The sequence below is a fragment of the Dermochelys coriacea genome, chromosome 17 (assembly GCF_009764565.3).
Source record: "Dermochelys coriacea isolate rDerCor1 chromosome 17, rDerCor1.pri.v4, whole genome shotgun sequence".
Classification (NCBI taxonomy): Eukaryota; Metazoa; Chordata; order Testudines; family Dermochelyidae; genus Dermochelys; species Dermochelys coriacea.
Window position 1 is genome coordinate 19,219,879 of NC_050084.1, and position 17,331 is coordinate 19,237,209.

The 17,331-nt window shown below is 49.2% G+C and overlaps 1 protein-coding gene across 1 annotated transcript; it reads left to right on the forward strand.

Moving 5' to 3' along the window:
- Window positions 1-1,023: 1,023 nt before the first annotated feature.
- Window positions 1,024-14,440, forward strand: PRKRIP1 (PRKR interacting protein 1). Its single transcript, XM_038376215.2, has 6 exons — window positions 1,024-1,180; window positions 3,480-3,558; window positions 6,087-6,187; window positions 7,043-7,128; window positions 8,668-8,735; window positions 13,698-14,440. The coding sequence occupies exons 1-6, from the start codon at window positions 1,061-1,063 to the stop codon at window positions 13,808-13,810; spliced, it is 567 nt and encodes a 188-aa protein (XP_038232143.2). The 5' UTR covers window positions 1,024-1,060; the 3' UTR covers window positions 13,811-14,440.
- Window positions 14,441-17,331: the final 2,891 nt, after the last annotated feature.

Genomic DNA, 17,331 nt, shown 5'->3' on the forward strand with positions numbered 1-17,331 from the left:
GGTTAAGGAGATAATATCTGGAAGGGGCTTCGGACGTGAAGGGTGCTATATGACTGATGATCATCATTATTAAAACTCCAGTGCTTTTAAAAACCTCAGCAAAAAGAAAAAAAAAACACCCTAGAGCGCTAATAATAATGCATTTTGCATTAGTATTAGTATTATTAGTATTTTGCAGCTGTGGATCGTCCTGTACTTTACATGACGTGTGTATTTCTTTAGTTTCTTCAGCTCTGTCTACGGCCCTTTTCCGCCCTTGCCAATACAGATGAGGTTGTATTAGGGTAGCCAGGGTGAGAACTATGCTGTAGACAGGGCCCCAGCCTTTAGACACTTGGCTAGCTGAGCCGTGGGGGGGGGGCCCAGGCTGGGAGGGGCATGAACGTCCCTGGAGGCCCCGCTCTAAGGCTGCTGGTGCTGGGTCTATGAGAACGGATCAGCTCCGCTATTAGCTGCCTTCCTGCCGGGGTATTGCCTAGGGGCTACGTCTACACTGCCTGGGGTGTCCACGCTACAGCCACGGAAGGGGTTAATGTGGCTGCAGTAAATCCACCCCACCGCTAGCCCGGCTGCTGGGAGGGAGAGATCTGCCCCTCTGGCTGGGTCTGCGGCGGGGGCGGGGGGTCAATCTAACCCCCAGGGCACGGAAGTTAGTTCGGTCAGCCCAGGCCCTGCAGGGATTGGGAGGAGCCCACCCCACGTTTTGGGAGCAGCCTCCCTGAAACGCCCCTCAGCCGGGGCTTGGCTCCCCCGCGCCGTGGCCCGGTGGAGCGGCCCCGTGGCGTGTCGAAGCCCGGGGGGCGAAGCAGCCAGCCGGGGGGGGGGCCGGATCCGCTGGGATCCCCCCCCCCCCGCTCCCCGGCGCTGGGGCCGGGGGCACCTCCAGGCCCGGCACTCGCAGCCCAGCCCCCTGACAACGACCCACAAGCGGCCCGACCGTCACGAACCAGCCCAGGGGGCGAGCCGGGGCCGCGCTCGTGAATCGTCACTGAGCCCGCCCCGCTCAATGTGCCGCCCGCTCGCCCCGCCGCCGCCGGGACGTCATCAGCAGGGGCCGGAGATGGCGGCGCCCTCGGCCCCGCGGCCGCCCCGGCCCCGCAAGGAGCCGCAGCCGCTGGTCATCCCCCGGAGCGCGGCCGAGGAGCAGCGGCTGCGGCTGGAGCGGCTCATGAAGAACCCGGTGAGCGGCCCCCGGCCCCCGGCCCGAGCCGCCCCCCCCTCGCCCCGGCCGCCCCCGCTGACCGCAGCCGGCCCCCCCCGGCCCGAGCCGCCCCCCCCCCACCCCCCCCCCGCCCGGCCGCCCCCGCTGACCGCAGCCCGCCCCCCCCCGCCCGCCCCCGCCCCCGCTGACGCAGCCCGCCCGCCCCCCCCCCGGCCCCGCCCCCCCCCCCCGGCCCCCCCCCCGCCCCGGCCGCCCCCGCTGACCGCCAGCCCGGCCCCCACCCCCCGGCCGCGCCGCCCCGCCCCCTCGCCCCGGCCCCCCCCCCCCCCCGGCCCCCCCCCCCCGGCCCCCCCCCCCCGCCCGACCGCCCCCAGCCCCGCCCCCCCCTGGCCCCCCCCCCCCCCCCCCCCCCCCCCCCCCCCCCCCCCCCCCCCCCCCCCCCCCCCCCCGAGCCGCCCCCCCCGCCCCCGGCCCCCCCCTCGCCCCGGCCGCCCCGCTGCCGCAGCCCGGCCCCCCCCCCCCGCCCGAGCCGCCCCCCCCCCCCCCCCCCCCCCCCCCCTCGCCCCGGCCCCCCCCGGCCCCCCCCCCCCCCCCTCGCCCCGGCCGCCCCCGCTGACCGCAGCCCGGCCCCCCCCCGCCGCCGCCGAGCCGCCCCCCCCCCGCCCCCGCCCCCCCCCCCCCCGCCCGCCCCGCCCCCGCCCGGCCCGCCCGCGCCCCCCCCCCCCCCCCCCCCCCGCCCGCCCCCCCCCCCCCGCCCCCCCGGCCCCCCCCCCCCCCTCGCCCCGGCCGCCCCCCCCGACCGCCGCCCGGCCCCCCCCCCCCCCCCCGCCCCCCGCCCGAGCCCGCCCCCCCCCCCCCCCCCCCCCCGCCCCGGCCCCCCCTCGCCCCGGCCGCCCCCGCTGACCGCAGCCCGGCCGCCCCCCCCTCACCCCGGCCCCCCCTCGCCCCGGCCGCCCCCGCTGACCGCAGCCCGGCCCCCCCCCGGCCCGGCTCCCCCCGGCCTGAGCCACCCCCACTGACCCGGCCCAGCCCCCGCCCGACCCCCCCGGCCCGAGCCGCCCCCACTGACCCGGCCCGGCGCCTGCCCAACCCCCCGGCCCGAGCTGACCCCGGCCCGGCCCCCGCCCGGCTCCGCGGACTGAGCCGCCCCCACTGACCTGCCTCCGCCCGGCCCTAGCCTGACTCGCCCTCCCAGCCCCCGGCCTGAGCCGGCCCTGGCCTGACCCCGGATTGACCCACTCTCCCGGCCCCCCCCAACCCACCCACTTCCCTCCCTCCCAGCCTGACCCGCCCCCCACTAACTCTTCCTCCCAGCCCGGGCCCGGCCTCCGCCCGACCCCGGCTCCTGGACTGACGCACCCTCCTGGCCTGGCCCGCCTTGGACTGATCCCTATCTCAGCCCCTGACCTGACCAGCCCCCCCGACTGACCCGGTGAGTCTTCTGCCCCAACCCCAGACTGAACCCCCCGGCCCAGCCCCCGACCTGACCCAGCCTCACCCTGGACTGACCCGCTGCACCGAGCCCGGACTGATTCTCTCCCCCTCCCTCCCACCTAGGGGTACTCCAACCTCCCTCTCCTGAACCAAACTCCCTTTCCCTGACCCTCCCCTCCTCTGCTGGGCAGCTTGGACCTCACCCTCTCCCACAGGACTGGGTCCTCCTGGTACTGTCCCCACCATCTCTGTCCCGGGGTACCTTGAACCCCACTCTGGGAACTAATTCCCCCTTGCTGCCCAGGGGCACCCCAGCCCTTTTCCCCAAACTGATCTTGCTCCCTGTGATGGGGGCCCAAACCGACTCCCTGGGACGGGGTCCCCAGCAGGACTGATCTCTCTCCTTGTGCTGGAGGCCTGGACCAACCCCCCCAGACTGATCCCCTATACCCCTTAGCTGGGGGCACCTCAGTCCCACCTCCCCAACAGACTGATTCCCCCATACCTCTGTGATTGGGGCATTCTGATTCTCTCCCCCCCCGGGGGGACTGGTTTCCCCCATGCCCTGTTTTGGGTAGACACTGTAACTCTCCATTCTGTTTGTTGTGAGGAAATCCCAAATTCAGTATGTGTGTGTGGGGGGGTGGCTAGCAGTGACCTCCAGTTCCCATTCTGGGGGTATACCCTGACTCCTGTCCCCTGGGGCCACTGATCCCCAATTCTTCTGCTGGGAGAGAAGAGCTAGCACAGTTCTACTTCCACTAAGATCTGTGCTGACATGGAGAGATTCCACCACTGGGCATATATCAGCTTTCACTAATGCATTAAACCTTCACTCTCTGCCCAGAGGAGATATTGATGGTTGGCTTATTTCTGATTGTAGGATAAGACTGTTCCAATTCCTGAAAAACTAAATGAATGGGCTCCACGCCCTCCCCCGGAATTTGTGAGAGATGTTATGGGTAAGGGCACTATTCTTCAGTTAACTTTTGATCAAGTGGCCTAATCCTAGATGAATGTGTAATAAAGACGGGGAGAGAGCTCTTCTGCTGTCTACCTTTGTTAAGAAAAGCAGCCAAGGACATGCTTTTGGTCGCATTTTTCCAAGTTCTTTTTATTAGTCTATGTTGTGGCTGTTTGTTTTCAGGGTGAAATGTGAACAGCACCTAAGCCTCCCCAGAAAGCTCGTCTGCACTTCTGATTGTGTGGGTAGAGGCAAGGTGCCGCTGTATCAATAGTAAGTAGTACCTCTATCCTCCTTTAGGATCTCAAAGTGCTTCTGAGATACTAATTCAGACCTGTTTTGGGACCGTGTCTCTGTTAAGTACTTTGCTGAATTGAGGCCTTAAAGAGGTGGTTTAGTAATCAAAGGGAAGGGACAGACCCTGCAGTGAGAGTCTGGGTGCAGGTTGATGCCAGAAAGAGGGAACTCCAAGAATCACTTGAAAAGAAAATACGGGGGGAGCCAATTATAACTATAATACCATTATTGCCTTAAAAGGATGTGTGGTGAGTAGACCACAAAGGCTTCATTACCACCGTATTTGCTCTACCTTCCTGACTTTGTATAAGACCTAGCGATGTATGTGGAAAAGGAGGGTGGCGGGAGGGGAGGGACTGGTCTGTGTGTGCATAGCCGGACAAGATGCCCAGTCAACCTACCATTACTTGAAACAGGGTGGGAGATGAGTGAGTCTCCATGGCCCGTTCAGCTAAGACTGATGGCAAGCGGTCTAGTGGATGAATTAACGGAGGTAATGGTTTTGTGATGTGGGCTGTTGACCAACAGAAACTGGACTGAGCCACTGGGTGTCTCATAGCTCACTCTGGCTTTCAAACCCTGTTGACCTCGGCTGGATAAAAATCGATGATAAAGATATGCTGTTACCAATTTCTGATGGTCTTTACTTCCTACAATCCCTCAGTCAGTTGTATCCCATAAGCATCCATGTGGGAGCGTCTTAGACCAGGGACGTTTTTACAAATGGAGTTTTGTTAAACTCTGTCTCCCAACACAAGCCCCAGGGCTGCTGAGTCCTTTCAGAGCTCACCAGACTCTGCTGCTGCACCCTGGGCCATTCCCTTTGATCTCCTCTGCAGATGTCAGTGCTTAAAGGGGCAGAGTTTAGGTGAATCTTACTCTGACTTTCCCTTAGGAGGTGCTATGTATACGGTGTGACAGGTTTGGACCCTTGGGGTGTCACCTGATGTGCTGGGGTGCCACTGAGTCAGCCTATTCTGCCAGCGTGGGTCCCCTTTACCCGGCCTTGCTGGGCTCGGCTCGCAAGCCTCTTCCAGCCAAGCACACAGGCGGGGCCACACCCAGCTGCCCAGAGATCCACTCTGGAAAGATTCAGCCTTCGGGGCTTGCCCCAACACTCTGGTGCCCACTCCCTTTAAGGGGCACAAACCCAAAGGTTTTATGAAGTTCACCCCTGCCCTCAATCTGGAGGGAAATGTGCACAACTTCTTCTTCCCCATCCCTAGTTAGAAATTACATAAACTGGGTTATATTATAAACAAGAAGAAGGTAAATTTTAAGTGAATATAAGAGAGAGACAGAACAAAGCAGATTACTGAGCAAATAAATCAAAGTACACAAGCTAAGCTCAATATACTTAAGAAACAAGTTACAAAATATAAATTCTCACCCTAAATGTTATTTTAGGCAGGTTGTAAAGTTACTGCGATTCAGAGTTCCAGTTATATTCCTTTTCAGACTGGACCCCTTCCCCCGCCTTCCCTTCAGGTGGCTTTAGCAGTCTGTTGTCTTGGGCAGACAGGCCATGGAGAGGAGGAGCCACATTTGCCTTCCTCCCCACCCTTAAATAGGATTTACATAAGGTGGAAGTCCTTTGTTACCCAAACTTGACCCCCCCCCCCCACCCTTCCCTTCCAGTGGAAAGTTACAAGAAGTCCCAGGTAATGTTTAGTATCAGGTGACAAGACCACCTGACTCTGTAGTATCACAGTATGTCCACAAAAAGAAAAGGAGTACTTGTGGCACCTTAGAGACTAACAAATTTATTTGAGCATAAGCTTTCGTGAGCTACAGCTCACTTCATCGGATGCATGGATGCATGTAAGTATGTCCGCAGGAAGGCCAAGCCTTTTCACAGTCCATTGTCCTTGCTGATGGGTCATCAGCCCTGTCTGGCTTTTCAAATTTGTTGTACCTGAAGTGTTAGCACTGGGCATTGTCCAAAGTAGCATAGTTGAAATACATAGTCATATGTAATTAGGTAGTCAAATATGTAGTCAATATTCCTAACTTCAGATACAGAAATGACACAGGCATACAAATTGGATAATCATATTCAGTAAATTATAACCTTTCCAATGATATCTTACATGAGCCATTTTGCATAAAGTACATCTCAGTTATGTCATATTCATATCATAAGCATATTTCCATAAATAATATGGAGCGAAACGTCACATACAGTACTAAGAGTAGCAGACTATCTAACCATCCTTGTGCCACTGGCAGGTTCTAGCGCCGGAGCCGGCAGTGGGGAATTCCATGTGTACCGACATCTTCGTCGGCGAGAGTACCAGAGGCAGGATTTCATGGATGCCATGGCTGAGAAGGTAAGCGGGCCCCTTATTGCAGTCAGTTGTCCGATTACTCAGTGTTCATTGCACTCTTTTTCTAAGAGTGTGAAATCAGATGAACTTCAAGGTGTCTGTTTTTCCTAATATGGGATATGTGTGGAAAACAGCAATAACACATCTGGCTCTTTGCATCAGACCATGCCATCCTCTCTCTGTAGTGGGGGACCCTTCTGGAGGTGGACTAAGCCAGAGTGCTTATGCCCCCATTCCCAATTATGACTTTAAAGTGCTTTAAAAATCAATAGAAACATGAGTAGATTCTTCCCAGCCAACAAAGTGAGCAGCATTGATTATGCTTCCTTGGTTAGCAGCCCTCGACTTACAAGGACAGCATCAAAACAAGTATTTCTATAAAGTCAGGAATCAAAAACTGCACACTCCTGGACATGCACTTAAGTTCTGGACCAGGGATACATTAGCACTGCTGTCCCATGGATCTTTGTCCCTCAGTTGATTCTCCCTCTCAGCACATCTTTCAAAGTCAGTTGATTCGTATGTTGCTGCTGATGTCTTCCATGTTATTCCTTCATTTTTGCTATATAATTTTCTAGGACCGAATCCTCAGGTTCTTGCTGCAATTGATGATGATTAGGTCCCCACCCTTTCCCCCTCCCCTCTCAGTTAAGGATCTTGAAATTTGGCCATTAAATTTTATATAGAATATTTTTCTTATCAATACACATTTTTAAATATAAAAAGGCACCCACACCAAACCTGCTGGCAAATCTTCCCAGTGTGTCTGCTAAGAGACTTCTCCCTACATCGAGATATAACTTTATATAATCACATTTTGTTTAGATTGTAACCAAAATGTCATCTGGTCAATTGCAGCAAAAACTGGATGAGGAATACCAGAAGAAACTGGAGAAGAATAAGATGATTGCAGAGGAGCAGACAGCGAAACGCAGAAGGAAGCGGTGAGAGCAAATTGTTCCCGGGAGACAGAACATAGAAACTCTAAATGCTTTATGTCCTGCCTGTAGCTACGTACTTTGGCTAAATGCTGGCTTCCACTGTCCAGATCTTTCAGCTCAGATGTCTGGCTACAGAGATCAGTTTCAAAAGTGTGGCCATTAAAAGTTTCTTAAGTGAGTGTCTGTAGCACTTGGAGCCAAGAACTTTTAAGTTCAGAAAACGACTGTGCATCTTGGAAAAAGAAAAGGAGGACTTGTGGCACCTTAGAGACTAACAAATTTATTTGAGCATAAGCTTTCGTGAGTTACAGCTCACTTCATCGGATGCATGCAGTGAGTATTTGCAGGGGTATGAGCCTGCAGGAAAAAAGCTGACAACTTCGTAGATCAGCATTCCGTATAAATCAACATGATTTATCCAGCTCATTGTTTCATGTGGATGCTCAAAAAGACTGCAGATCAGATTTACTACGTTAACTGACTATTGAAGTCAACAGTACGGTGTGTGCTCTCTTATACCAGTAGTGAATTTAGCTCTGAAAATATACCAAATATATGGAACCACTGGTTAATGTGAAATATTTAAAACCACATTAAAGCTGACTGCCATCCATCAGCATGTATGAGATTGACACACACACATTCCTATTAACAAGCGTACTCCAGGAATTGTATCGGAATGATGGAGGCATGTGAAGTCTGCAATTTTTGTTTAGTACAGTGTCTTTTTAAAACATCCGGGCAACCTAGAGGACTGAATTTTCAGAGGTGCTGAGCCCCTGCGGCTTCCATTCACTACCACTGGAGGCCAGTGTTCAGGTTTCTAGTGACTGAAAGGTGCTACCATCTGTTGAAAGGTCTGTGAAATTAGTGGTCTCTACACAGTTAATGTATCTGTGCACAAGTATCCACATCACAAACAGCCTTGTCACCCTTGACTCTTACTGGTCCCTTGTTAGCATTCTTGACAAAGGGCCAAGGAGAGAATGAGCCCTGGAGACTGAAATTCCCTCCTACGCCTAGAGGTGCTGCCTTTAGGTTAGAGCTGAAGCGCGCTGCTGGGGAGATGAGTTTGTAATAGGTCAGTATAGTTAGATAGATGATTTCAAGTTAAAAACTTCTTCCTTTTTTTTTTCTTTTTTTAAATGTTCAGCTTTTAACAAACTGACTGCCATTCTGTTCGCTTTTTGGGCTTTTTCACCTTGGATATGAAAACAGATGAGTCACATTCATTTTTGTTTTGTGTCTGTTCCATTTTCAGGTTCTCTCCTATACTAGCATGTGTGTTGCAAGACCCCCAGGGAAATGGCTAAAAAACAAAGTTTTAAGTTGGAATAAAAACCACTTGGGAACATTTCTGTTGGTCTTGTTTTGACAAACTTCACTCTCACTAAGCGGAAATTTGAGGCTAGATTTGATCTGAACTTGGCTTTTAAGGGCCAAGTTTCAAACCTGACAGCAGCATATCATCTAACACATTAAAATGTGCCACAAGATCGAAATGCTGGAATTTGCACACTCAAGTGTGTTTTCTTTTTACAGCCAGAAGTTAAAAGAGAAGAAACTGCTGGCTAAGAAAAGTAAACTTGAGCAAAAGAAGCATCAAGAAGGTCAGTGGAATTGCGTTTTCTCCTTTTTCAGGGCTCCGTTCTGCTCTCCAATACAAGGGCAATAGCTGATTTTTTTTTATTTTATTTTTTTTTCCCATTGCTGAGCCTGCAGTTTGTGCCTATGTGATGGAGGACAAGCTAAGCTGTTTAAACTTGAAATTTCAGTATAATTTTCAAAATCCCCCATTGAAATTCACTTAGGATGGGAACTAGGCTGTAAATCACGTGGGATATGTCCATGCAGCAGCTGGGGCAGACAGACGCGCTAGCTCTGCTCAAGCTAGTGGACTAACAGTAGCTATGTGGACAGAAAGAAAAGGAGTACCCGTGGCACCTTAGAGACTAACAAATTTATTAGAGCATAAGCTTTCGTGAGCTACAGCTCACTTCATTGGATGCATTTGGTGGAAAAAGCAGAGGAGAGATTTATATATATACACACACACACACACACACACAGAGAGAACATGAAACAATGGGTTTATCATACACACTGTAAGGAGAGTGATCACTTAAGATAAGCCATCACCAGCAGCAGGGGGGGGAAAGGAGGAAAACCTTTCATGGTGACAAGCAAGGTAGGCTAATTCCAGCAGTTAACAAGAATATCAGAGGAACAGTGGGGGGTGGGGTGGGAGGGAGAAATACCAGCTCTCCAACACCACTTTCTACAAGCCATTACCCTCTGATCCCACTGAGAGTTACCAAAAGAAACTACAGCATTTGCTCAAGAAACTCCCTGAAAAAGCACAAGAACAAATCCGCACAGACACACCCCTGGAGCCCCGACCTGGGGTATTCTATCTGCTACCCAAGATCCATAAACCTGGAAATCCTGGATGCCCCATCATCTCAGGCATTGGCACCCTGACAGCAGGATTGTCTGGCTATGTAGACTCCCTCCTCAGGCCCTTCGTTACCAGCACTCCCAGCTATCTTCGAGACACCACTGACTTCCTGAGGAAACTACAGTCCATTGGTGATCTTCCTAAAAACACCATCCTAGCCACTATGGATGTAGAAGCTCTCTACACCAACATTCCACACAAAGATGGACTACAAGCCGTCAGGAACAGTATCCCCGATACTGTCACGGCTAACCTGGTGGCTGAACTTTGTGACTTTGTCCTGACCCATAACTATTTCACATTTGGTGACAATGTATACCTTCAAATCAGCGGCACTGCGATGGGTACCCGCATGGCCCCACAGTATGCCAACATTTTTATGGCTGACTTAGAACAACGCTTCCTCAGCTCTCGTCCCCTAATGCCCCTACTCTACTTGCGCTACATTGATGACATCTTCATCATCTGGACCCATGGAAAAGAAGCTCTTGAGGAATTCCACCATGATTTCAACAATTTCCATCCCACCATCAACCTCAGCCTGGACCAGTCCACACAAGAGATCCACTTCCTGGACACTACGGTGCTAATAAGCGATGGTCACATAAACACCACCCTATATCGGAAACCTACTGACCGCTATTCCTACCTACATGCCTCTAGCTTTCATCCAGATCATACCACTCGATCCATTGTCTACAGCCAAGCTCTACGATATAACCGCATTTGCTCCAACCCCTCAGACAGAGACAAACACCTACAAGATCTCTATCATGCATTCCTACAACTACAATACCCACCTGCTGAAGTGAAGAAACAGATTGACAGAGCCAGAAGAGTACCCAGAAGTCACCTACTCCAGGACAGGCCCAACAAAGAAAACAACAGAACGCCACTAGCCATCACCTTCAGCCCCCAACTATAACCTCTCCAACGCATCATCAAGGATCTACAACCTATCCTGAAGGACGACCCATCACTCTCACAGATCTTGGGAGTCAGACCAGTCCTTGCTTACAGACAGCCCCCCAATCTGAAGCAAATACTCACCAGCAACCACACAACAGAACCACTAACCCAGGAACCTATCCTTGCAACAAAGCCCGTTGCCAACTCTGTCCACATATCTATTCAGGGGATACCATCATAGGGCCTAATCACATCAGCCACACTATCAGAGGCTCGTTCACCTGCGCATCTACCAATGTGATATATGCCATCATGTGCCAGCAATGCCCCTCTGCCATGTACATTGGCCAAACTGGACAGTCTCTACGTAAAAGAATGAATGGACACAAATCAGACGTCAAGAATTATAACATTCAAAAACCAGTTGGAGAACACTTCAATCTCTCTGGTCACTCGATCACAGACCTAAGAGTGGCTGTACTTCAACAAAAAAGCTTCAAAAACAGACTCCAACGAGAGACTGCTGAATTGGAATTAATTTGCAAACTGGATACAATTAACTTAGGCTTGAATAGAGACTGGGAATGGATGAGTCATTACACAAAGTAAAACTATTTCTCCCCCCCCTCCACTCTGTTCCTCTGATATTCTTGTTAACTGCTGGAATTAGCCTACCTTGCTTGTCACCATGAAAGGTTTTCCTCCTTTTCCCCCCCCTGCTGCTGGTGATGGCTTATCTTAAGTGATCACTCTCCTTACAGTGTGTATGATAAACCCATTGTTTCATGTTCTGTGTGTGTGTGTGTGTGTGTGTGTGTGTGTGTGTGTGTGTATAAATCTCTCCTCTGCTTTTTCCACCAAATGCATCCGATGAAGTGAGCTGTAGCTCACGAAAGCTTATGCTCTAATAAATTTGTTAGTCTCTAAGGTGCCACAAGTACTCCTTTTCTTTTTGCGAATACAGACTAACACGGCTGCTACTCTGAAACCTGTCATTATGTGGACAGAGCGGTACAGACTTCCCCCACCAGAATACGGACCAAGAGGGTTGAGCGGGCGTGTACTCAAACGACTAGCCTGTGCCACTGCCCACGCTGCAATGTCCACACCGCTATTTTTAGTGTGCTAGCTTGAGCAGAAATAGCGAGTCTGTCTGTTCGGGCTGGGAAGTAGGCTCCCTGCTGCAATGTGGACATATCCTTGGGAAAATGTTACCCTTCATTCAGAATATCGCTGACCTACAAACTGGTTCCATTTGCTCCTTAACTGCAGCAAATGTTGGTGTTTTCCTCAGGTGGTGGTGTTGCAAATATTTTGGCTCAGTCAAACTGGGAACTTGCAGAATTAGAGCATTTTACAAAAGGCTTTTTTTTTTTTTTAAAGTAATCAGACTACATAAAAATAGTCTTACACACTGAGGACAGGACAGAAAAATTAGAACCACACTGAGGAAAAAACTTCATACTGTGTGGCCAGCCAGAAACTGACTTATGATAGGTACTGCATGTAAAAGAGTGATCTATTCCAGTACCAGCCGTGTTCCACATATAGAAAGAAACATCCAAAATTCTATAGCTCTTCTGTTTAAATCTGGAAAATTAGGTATTTTAGTAAAATCAAGATCACTGATTTGAGAATCAAACACTTGCTGACTAGGTAGCTCTAGCGAGAGCACTATAATTCACTTGTCTTAGAAATAACTGCACTTTGTGGCTTTGAATTATGATTCCACAGGAAGTCTTTGAGGGCTGAAGCTATGCTGACAGTTTTGCTAGATGTGTGAATATTTCTGCTTTTAAAGAACACATCTGTTTGAACCTGACATTTGCCACCCTGTGACCTATTAAATCAGTGGGTCAATCCTTGGCATACTTCCTCTGAAGTGACACTACAGGTGGATTTGGTCCCTTGTAATTAGTTCGTTACTTTGTTGTGGAGCTTGCTCTCGAGGGGAATGTAAATTTCAGTGTCTTTTTATTTTGACTAGTGTCATATTTAGCTAAAATTACATACTGGTGAGGGTGGAATTGCTGCATCAGGGACTGGTGATGTGATGAGGAGTCTTTCACATCTAGGTTATTGGTTTGAACTAGCATCACAGTTGGCTGTAACTGGCAGCCGTCTTGGAAGTCTCAGCAAAGATCACACTCCCCTCTGTCTTCTAGAGAGAGCCCTTCCAAAGCAAAGTGGAAGCTTATTGGTTGGATTGGGTAGGGAAGCTTGTTCTCTGAATAAATAGAACTTTGAATCCAACTACTGTCGCCTTCGCTTTTTTTTTTTTTAAATAAAGTATGGTGCCTAATATCAAGTGACATTACACAGCTTCACCAGTTGGTGGCATCAAACTACTAAAAAATAAATGCTGCGTGCAAGGGTTGGTGCTTGGGATGAGTACTGGTATTTAGTATTTGGTACTAAACCAAATTCAGGTGCAGGAGCAGGAGCGGGGTGATAGGAGGGATTTTGGGATCAAGGGTCATAGAATCATAATCCTAGAACATCAGGGTTGGAAGGGGGTCATCTAGTCCAACCCCCTGCTCAAAGCAGGACGAATCCCCATTTTTTGCCCCAGATCCCTAAATGGCCTCAAGGATTGAACTCACAACCCTGGGTTTAGCAGGCCAATGCTCAAACCACTGAGCTCTCCCTCCCCCTATTTTATCCAACCAAAGGTCATCATTGGGGTTCTAAATGGTCCCAGGTCTGGTCCTTCTCCAACAGATTGAAATGTGGGACGCTTTTTCATGAACCTGGTGTGCAACACATACCCCAAAGAGCTCAGCATACTCCTAAGCAAGGCCAAACCTGTCAATCTGTTGCAAATCCCAGCATAGCTATAAAATAGCTGTGATCTTGAATGGGCATTACCTAGTGGTATGAGGAGTGTAGGATAATAACTAGGAGCAATGAGATACAATTAAGAAGATCAAGCTGCAGGTGGGTGAGGGAGTATTCCTGACGGTGAGATTTTTTGGGTGCACCCATCGTTTCACTTGGAAGCTTGTCCCATGGGGCCTTTATTTACCAACATTTGGTCCAGTTACGTTTTACACAGTAGAGAGCAATCCTGCAATGACCCTTTAGGATAAAGGTGGGTAACCTAATAAACTTTTTCTCTTCTAATTTCTGAAGTTAACCCGCTGTTTAATACATTAGCATGCACGCCTTGTTACAGGTAATCAACACGTTCTCTTTACCCTTTTAGAGTCCGACCAGTCTCAAGAGCAACAGACCAGTGAGGAAGAAGATGAGGATACTAAAGAGGAGGAAGAGAAGGAGGAGGATGTAGAAGAGCCCAGCTTTGTGATGGGAAGATGATGATAATGCAGTGGCAGCTGGAAACAACGTTCATTACTTTATGTTCAGGAACACAGAAGCTTTCATCTCAGCTGGACAGAACCCATTAGCATATGTTGTACCTGCTTGACAGTGGAGGTGTGACCTTCACATCTGAGTCCCAAAGGCTTTTGGTAGAAGGCTGCCAAATAAGAGTATTTTCATAACTGCTTGTATAACTGCTGTGCAGTCTGCTATAAGGTTGCTCTAATGAGACAGCCACAAGCCTGCGTTACCCTAGAGTTCTTTCTAGCATGGCCCAAAGTGTTTTCTGGCTGAGATCTAAAACATATCCATCAACGTTTAGGGCAGAGTCTACCCTGAAGGCTATGTACACAACATTCATTGAAATCAATAGGAATGGGATGTATGACTCTGAGGGCAGAATTTAGCCTGAAGTAAAGATTGGTCTGGGCCCAAATTTCCCCACACTGTGAGTGTTTTCAATTTGGGGTTTTGTATTGGGCCTGTCTCTAACCCAAATAAGTTGGTTTCTGTTGCTAGACAGGTGTGATAGGTATTGAAACAGAGGAATTCTTTTCTTTTTATTGCTCAGATGTGCCCTATTACTTTCTTTTTAAATTTTTCTAGTAATAAAAAGGGAATGTCTGATTTCCTGTCTGCTCTTATTTGAATGTGATTTAACTAAAAAAAAGAACCTCTTGCTTGCTGATTTTTTTTAAAGCTAGACTGAGGAATTTTTAAAGTGCATGAACAATACTTTGTTTCATGGAGATGGGGGGGAAGCGTGTGAAATTCCAGGAAATCTAGAGTTACAGTAAAGGAGAAATACTTAACACTATGTGGCAATGCTGGGCCATCCCAGCCATGTTTGGATTAAGGGACAAAGATCAGTAGTGATACTGATGCTTAACATGGAAATAACAGATTTGAGATTGTAGGGAGCTGCTGTGTATACTGTGCCTTTAATTTTCTTTTTCTTCTAATTTTTCCAAAAGAAAGTAGGTCTGTAAACACTACAGAGCCAAAAAGAAAATGAGTACTTGTGGCACCTTAGAGACTAACAAATTATGGAGTGGAAATCTATCAACTTCATGAAAAAACTCTGACAGATACAGACATACATCATCTTCCTTTCCAAAAGCAAACAGATGGACATTATACCAAAAGGACTGAAGGTAAAAATTTGTTAGTCTATAAGGTGCCACAAGTACTCCTTTTCTTTTTGCAAATACAGACTAACACGGCTGCTACTCTGAAACTATAGAGCCAGTCATCTCTTAAGGGGGAGCAGCCTCTCTTTCTGTCCTGCTTTGAACTTTGTGTTGCTGTGTTAAATATTTTGCTGTCCTGGGGTACACACACCCTTCTCTTAAAGACTATCCTGGGGGCAGTCTCTGCAAAAAGGCCCAGCGCCATGCAGTCTCAGGGTTGACGCACACTAGCAGGGCAGCTTGTCCTGCCACTGCTTGAACTGTGCCGTTTTGTGGAGAGAGGACTTTAGGTTTCAGGAGCTGTCAATGTAGCACCTTCCATCTGCGCTGACCAGTTAAACTAAAACAAAACCCATTATTGTGTCCATTGCCTGCACCTTGGATTGAAGAAAACAACTTTTATTTCTTTTTAACTTGGAAGTGCTGGTCATTTTTTGAATGCTTTTAGTCCAAGAGCTATTTTTTTTCCTCTCAAGCCTTTGCTGATGCTAAGTTATCTTAAAATAACCTTAAAAGAAAGGGAGACTATTAGATCAGCCCTCAGCATCTGATGTTGCTGCCTGAAAGTTATTTAAATTCCAAGGCTTGTCCTTTGAAGGTGTGCAGATTTCCTTTGTGGATGAGGACTGAAAGGTTTTTCACCCACAGGTGACAGGCTGTGTTTATTTTTTTCCTTTTCCTGTGAGCTTGTGCGAGAGCGTAGTAATTGCTTTCACCCACATAGTTGTTGAGACTTTTAGTGTTCTGGAAGGAGGTATGCTACACGTTAACAAATCTCTATGATCAGTGGCATTTCCCCAGAGATCTTGGTACAGACATGGGGTAGGACGGCTGTGCCCTCTGCTTGCTCCAAGCCGGCAGAAGGGTGGGCAAAATTTCCACACTAGGATGATTTGTAGGTGACAGGTAAAACATGGGTTATTTCCCAGCCTTTATATGGGGAAAGGGAGGAGAGAAGTATGAGTCTCATGAATAAACTGTACCCTGAGGCATTGCTTGTCTTCTGAGCTGTCAGGTTGCTGGGCTGAATGAAATGAATGGGGTTTTTCATTAATTAAAGGCATGTGTCACCTGAGGACTCTTGTCTGAATGGTGAAGATGGACTTGTGTCTATACCATTACATTAGGGTTCAACAGCATTCAAGCTATGCTGCTTGGTTCTGTCACCTTATGATTCCCCTAATGGCCTATAGCGAATTGTGAATGCACCCATCTCCTTCAAGAACATTAAGCTTGTATGTGAAACCCATCAAAGGACTGAAGATGCACCACTGAAGGTGAAATGTGTTCTGCTATCTCCATCGCTGGCAGTCTTTGGGAGGGCTGAATGTGTGCGCCAGTTCAGGCTATGTTTGGTGTATGTTGCAAGAAATCCTGCAAAGAACTGTATAAGCTGCTTTTGGGATATGTTTCAATGATGTCTCTTAAAGGACACAGACATTGTACAGTAAGTATCTATGCAGTATGCCTGCCCCCTGAACACTAAGAGCACAGTCTGCTGTGGGAAACTTACTAATTTTCCTTTATATCGTTATCGTCCTCATATAGAAAGGAAAAATGAAGTACAGCAGGGGAAATGGCTTGTTCTGGGTCCCGTGAAAAATCAGTGGCAGACACCCAGCTCTGGATTTCTAGTCCAATACAGTCCCAAATGAGGACTGGTAAAATAAAGGCTACAATGGTAAAACTGAGCAACTTTCAGCATCTCACCTCAAATGAATGTAAAAATTCAACCTAAATGGTGAAAAGTAAATTAAAATACATATTTATATTGTAGGGCTAGGAATTATTTGGATTGGTGCTATCCCTTTAATGGGCTTTTGCTGTGTGTTTTCAGAAAATATGACTTCTGAAAGATGGGGATGACTTTGGGGGTCAAGCTGCCCCATTGTGCTACTTTTTCCTGGTGACTTCTGGTATGGAATGTGAATTTTCCTGCATCTCCTTTTTAAGTAAAGAACTACTACTGCCTCTTCACTGTAACGCAGTCCCCATCCCTGCTCCCTCCTACACGATTTCCGGCAGAGTCTGTAGAGAGAAGGTGCAGCCCAGGGCACTGTGCTCTGCCTTTGTTTCTAATGTACAAAGGGATACTTTCCTGTACTGCAGTCAGAGGTGGAGGTTACTACCTTTCTGAGTTTATCTCAGTGGGACAAAACGGGATGTTTTGTAAGGCGGAGGGATGATTGCTGGGGTGCATAATTATTTATTCTACAATAAAGCAACCGAGGTGATTCTTTCCATCCTATTGAGTCCCTCTTGGCCTCGGTGCAAAGAATAGTGGTTACGTCAGAATAGGATTGTGATGAAATTTTGATGCAACGGCTT